Source organism: Myotis lucifugus, unplaced genomic scaffold, assembly GCF_000147115.1.
Source record: "Myotis lucifugus unplaced genomic scaffold, Myoluc2.0 scaffold_24, whole genome shotgun sequence".
In the NCBI taxonomy this organism is placed as follows: domain Eukaryota; kingdom Metazoa; phylum Chordata; class Mammalia; order Chiroptera; family Vespertilionidae; genus Myotis; species Myotis lucifugus.
The window spans coordinates 11,017,150-11,023,096 of record NW_005871072.1 but is presented as its reverse complement, the minus strand read 5'-3'; the positions used below and the strand labels follow the sequence as shown (position 1 = coordinate 11,023,096).

Below are 5,947 nucleotides of genomic sequence, written 5' to 3'. Positions count from 1 at the left end.
CCCCTGCTGGCCTGATCCCCTAACTGCCTCTGCCTTGCCCCCGCCACATGACTTTGTCCAGAAGATGCCCGGTCTAATTAGCATATTACCCTTTTATTAGTATAGATTATATATAATTTTGTATTCCCTCATAATTATCAACTTCTTGATGGCAGGGATTATGCATTACACATTTTCATTCCATTTTCTCAAAGGTGTCTCCTGTTCTTTCCATTTTGTGAGTTTTACTCTAGACAATTCTCATCATCTCCAATCAGACTTGTGCAAATGTTTTCTAGATGGTCTCCTGCCTTCTCTTCCCATTCTAACCTGCACCACTTTCTAAAACAATGGCTCAAACACTTGGAAAATGTTTCCCTCTCAACAGGATAAAAGTCATGCTCTTCTGCTTCACACGGAGAGCTACCTACAATTCCATCGTGTTTATCCCATCGCTCCTCAACAGAAACCATAAACTCACACCAAGCTTACTCTGCTGCTGTGCCACATCCTCCTTATTTATACCAACCCCTCCACTCTGCACTCGCTCCTTCCACCAACCATTCAGAGTTGGCTCAAGCCCCAAGTTCCATAGAGCATTCCCAGTTTCCCACATGTAACCTCTCCTTCCTTGAATTTAACCAAATATAGGATGGGGCAAAATAGGTTTATAGTTGTGAGTATACAAAACACAGATTTGTTCTTGTATTATTATTTATTTTATTAGTTTCCATACAAGCAACTGTAAGCCTACTTTGGCTCCACCCTGTATGTGCAACACCCATTGGGTAGTTAACCAGATTATACTTTGAGTTGCCATTTAACTCTTTTGTGAGTGTACATTTCCTCTCTCAAGTGATAATTCAATTTGTATATACATTTGTAGCCCCACAGCACTTGGACATAGTCTGACACACTGTGGCCCATCGTCAGCAATGGTTCAATCCATGTCACATCCCTATTATTCCGGTATAGCTCTGTACAGGCAGGAGGCATTCAAGCGTTTTTTGTGTGGGTTTTTTTGTTTGTCTGTTTTGTTTTGTTTGTTCGTTTGTTTTTGGTCAAATCTTCATCTCTTTACCTGCAATTTTTCTAGGAGGTCCATGTTTTGCCTTTTCAGTTGGTTGTTGGCCCTCTCCAGCTTCTCCACAGGCTCACTGTCCTCACAGGAATAGGACGATTCCTGCAACTCATCCTGCAGCACGTGGTACTCCACCTCATAGGCATGCAACTGTTTAGAAATGTCCATCTCAAAAACCTGCCATGAAAACGCCACGGGTTAGTCTGGTCTTCAGTATGTATACTTATATACAGCCTGTGTAGCTGGTGTATTTCATAGAGATGTCCAAATACTTGTTAATAAGGAATAGTATGGCACAGCAGGAGTGTCAATGTAAGGAAATATAAATTATTTCTACACACATGAAACACTGTCATCATGAAGGCAAGATTACAATAAGTTAATGTTCAAAGATATTTGGTAACCAAAATATACACAATCTAGTAACTATCTCCCAACACGTAGCATACCAAAAAACAACATTAGTTATTGAGTACCTCCTATCTATGTTAGAGATCATCTGTGCTGATCAGTAAGCAAAATTGCATAGAGTATTTCTATAATAATGACACCCAAAGCCCTTCTAATTATTTGTCAATGGGACAGAAAGGTCGTATACTACACATTCTGATCCATTTGCTAAGCCATGGTGAGCCTCTTAGGAGACTTCTATGTATTCTACCACACAGAGAATCTTCAAAATTGTACACCCTGTGCACTGCACAGAGCTGCGGGCTTTAATCGGGCTGCCTCCCCTCTCCCATATTGCTGCCAAATAGGAAGACAGGTTATTTAGCAGTTAGAGGATAGGTAACCCCTCCTTAATCTAAACATGTGGGGGAAGGCGAGGCAGTCGCTGCCACTTAAGTATTGGTGTCTACACTAACATTGTGGAGAAAAAAGAGCCCACAAAGAATCGGACTTATCACTTTATAATCAGATATACTCAAATCTAAGAATTTAAATGAGATTTTTAGACAATCTTATTATTCCTCTCAAACAAGTATCACTCTTTCCTTACTAGTGTGTATGGACACAATGGACTATTGTGCAATCATTAAAAATGATGATATGAGCTATATTTATTGGCATGAAAGAATGTCTAATACTTTACAGATATTTTAATTAAGAATTAAGTTATGCAATAGCATGTATAGTATAATTTCACTTATGTAAAAAAATATACATATTTATATGTATATATAAGCAAAGGGAGATGTGTAAAAGGTAGTTTACAAAGTTTTAAATTTCAAAGTGATAAGGTGAAGGGATTAAGCAGTACAAATTGGCAGTTATAGTCACATAGAAAATGTCATAATACATAAATTTCACGTTTCACTTCTAAATAGAATATAGCTGATCAAATAAAAACCATCTGTCAAGCGAAACTACATCTTTATGCTAAAACATTTAATATATAATTAGTAGAGGAAATTGCTTTATAATCTTGTTATCTTATTACTATCATGTTGTAAAGCATACCTGGGTGATAATTTTTTCCATTTCAGATGTATTCATATCAGGTAGCGTGCTTTTAAGAAATTCAACAATATTTTCGAAGCTTTCACATTCCATTATAAGTGTTTCTTGGCTGTTCAGCAGGCTGAGTGCAACCTTAAATATAACTTCAGTTCCCTGAAGAAAAATAATATCTAAAAAAAGAGATAATTTTCATAATCAAATTATGCATCCACTATTGTAAATAGCATGCTATTGGTGTTAATAGTTTTGTGTGTTTTTTTAAATTGTGGTTATTGTTTTAAATTACTGCAGCAAAACCACCAAATATTTTGCCAAAGAATAGTGGTCAAAATCACCTAGATTTAAAAACAAAAAAATTTTTCAACAATAAAGATTTAAAAAATTATAATAAATAAAATAAAGTAAATATGATGGAAACAAACATGTTTATTCTTCTTACTACAAGGTATCATCAAAATATCATCCTAAAATACATTAAAATATCCAGCTATATTGTGAAGTCAGCAACTGTTGTTTCCAGAGCACAAAACTGAAATTCAAAGTACTATATAAAAACTAGAGGCCCGGTGCACCAAAGTCGTGCACTCGGGGGGGGGTCCCTCAGCCCAGAAGTATACTCTGATTATTAGGTACAAATGAAAGTAAAGGCCCAATACAGCTCTCTCAAATACAGGAGCGGATTCTTCTTCTTTCCCTTGTAATATCAATTTTATTTAAGACCAATATGGTTTCAAATTACTCTCAGAACAGAGCCAGGCATGTTTACTCAATTCTACTAGCAATCTGCTATTCTGTATCACACATGATAAAGCAACTGGCTAGAAGTATATTCCTTTGGAATAAATAACACTGTTCCATTTGCTCAGAGGCATCTCTTACCAAAAACTCTGGCTACAAATCCTAATGGAAATTGAGAGGCGAACAATGTGAGGAACCAGGGGGCAGCATAAAGACTGGGGCTGATTTCATTTTCTTCCAGGTGATTGTAGAGCTCTCTGTGATAGTCATGAAGGAGTCTGGACAGCTGGTACATTTGAATCTAAAGTTAATTTGGAGAAGAAAATAAAATGTTATGCATTTGTCTGAGGGTGCATAAAATACACGAAGTTTAATTTTATTGCTCTAATATTCAATGACAAATTCACCTATACTCAAATAAATAAAAGCAGTATTACTTTATTTTTATTGTTATTGTTATGTTATGTTACATTATAGTTGATAGTTAAGTTCACTTAACTGAGGTCATAAAAGCAAGTCACAGGAAGGTCATCTAAGACTATTGGGCAAGTTTTACCATCATGTGTGTTTTGGTTTAACATACATATGGAAACTAGAGGCCTGGTGCATGAATTCGTGCATGGGTGGGTCCAGCGGGGGGGGGGGGGTGGCCATGGCAGTTGGCCGGCCGCTGCCCCCTGATCAAACTTCCGGTTGAACTCCAGGTCGAGGGGACAATTTGCATATTAGCCTTTTATTATATAAAATAGTCATTTTTCCTCATGTAGATATTAATGTAGGAAGGTAATAACCAGAACTGTCCTGGTCCAGGACTCTAGTGGGAGGCCATTCTAACTTCTGGCCAGTCCCAGAAAAGCCTCCATTCTAAAGAATCTACCACATTCAGTTCAGAAGCAAAGCCTACTCTATTTGCTGGGCTCTGTGTCTGATTTATGATGGAGCTCTGGCCTACACCCACCAGGCAATAGACACTGCTAAGCTTAGCATGTTATGGAGTCAGAAGCTTTCGACGTGACTTCTAATGTCCAAGGTATTCCAACAGCTTATTTTTCATGACAAAGGGGATTAAAGCAAAATCTGCAGTCTGAATGTTTCTAGTAATAAAATAAGAAATTATTTCATGTGGTTACTGATTACTGATATTTCAAAAAGATTATAAACACAACATATAGCAACTTTTAAACTTATGTCTGTAATAGCTAAAGGCTAAGCAGTAGCAAACAATAAACAAAGTTGTGAATTGGGCTTTAATTTATATTTTTTCCATACAGTAACAGATTGAGTACTGGTTCCTTGATCAGTTATATCAGTTTAACATTTTGATAAGAAATACAGACAATATCTTATAAAATCTAGCAGTCTTCTTTCACGAGCAGGTATCATCAAAATATCACCCTTAAATAGTTAGCTCTATAAAAATACATTAAAATATACAGCTATATTGTGAAGTTAGCAACTGTTGTTTCTAGAGCACAAAACTAAAATTCAAAATACTATATATAAATTGGAAAAAAAAAATGGCTTAGACGGACGTGTTGGTGCTTTATCCCGGAGCAGATAGGGGCGAGCAGCTGAAACGGGTAACAATCAGCCCGATCAAGCTGGGGAGGCTCAGCTGAGAGGCAGTCTGCAGCCAGGAAAGACAGAGAACTCCTAAAAAATGCGGATGGTTAGAGATTGAGGCTGAAACCTCCCCCTGGGCGCCAGCACAGCGGCGAGACCGCGCCATCTTGGGTTGCGGCTACCGGCTACCAGCATCCAGAGAACGGCTCCTAACCCAGCGCCTACCAACCCGGAGGCAACGACTCGCAAGCAGCGCGACTACAAGAGCCCAGCGGAGACCTGCATCCCTCCACAAAAAGCAGATTCAAGCAACAGCGGCCTCCTGATCACCATACGCTCTGCCTGGGGAACAGTTGCTGTGTGTGAAGCCTCCCTCCACCAGCCAGAAGAGCCACCACAGCTGTGAACAGCACCCACCAGAGGCTCTGCTATCAACAGAGGAGCCGCTGCTACCACAACCGCCCAAGGAGCAACCACAGCCCGAGGAGCCACTGCCACCCAGGGAGCAGCCACTGCCTCCCAGGGTCCAGCCACTGAACGATTCAACAACTAGTCATGTCAGTGAGATCAAACATGGGTAGACAAAGAAACCCCCAAAGGAAAGAAAAGGAGGACTCGCCAGAAAAGCAGCTAAGTGAGACAGAGATATGCAACATGACGGAAAAAGAATTCAGAATAAGGTTCCTAGAGTACATGCACCGGATGTTCAAGAAGCAAGAAGAAACAGATGAAAAACTCAACTACTTATGCAAGAAGCTAGAAGAAACAGATGAAAAAATCAACAACTTAAGTAAGTCCCAAGAAGAAATGAAGAGCGACATAGCTTCAATAAAAAACTCCATTGAAAGTATCAACAGTAGACTGGGAGAAGCGGAGGACCGAATTAGTGAATTAGAAGACAAGGAAGCAAAACACACTCAAACTGTACGGCAAATGGAGAAAAAAATTAAAAGACAGGAGGAGAGCCTAAGGGAGCTTTGGGACAACATGAAACGAAACAACATACGAATAATAGGGGTGCCAGAACAACAGAAAGATGAACATGGATTAGAAAACCTATTCGAAGAAATAATATCAGAAAACTTCCCTGAGGTGGGGAAGAAAAAAGTCACACAAGCCCAGAGA

At 39.0% G+C, this 5,947-nt stretch overlaps 1 protein-coding gene across 1 annotated transcript in view; it reads right to left on the bottom strand.

Annotated features, from left to right (window-relative positions):
* TBC1D4 (TBC1 domain family member 4) overlaps positions 1-5,947 on the bottom strand; it is a 77,715-nt gene that overhangs the window by 4,167 nt on the left and 67,601 nt on the right. The window contains 3 exon segments of the mRNA XM_023751728.1: positions 1,061-1,237; positions 2,522-2,691; positions 3,401-3,560. Coding sequence (XP_023607496.1) covers positions 1,061-1,237; positions 2,522-2,691; positions 3,401-3,560 — 507 coding nt within the window.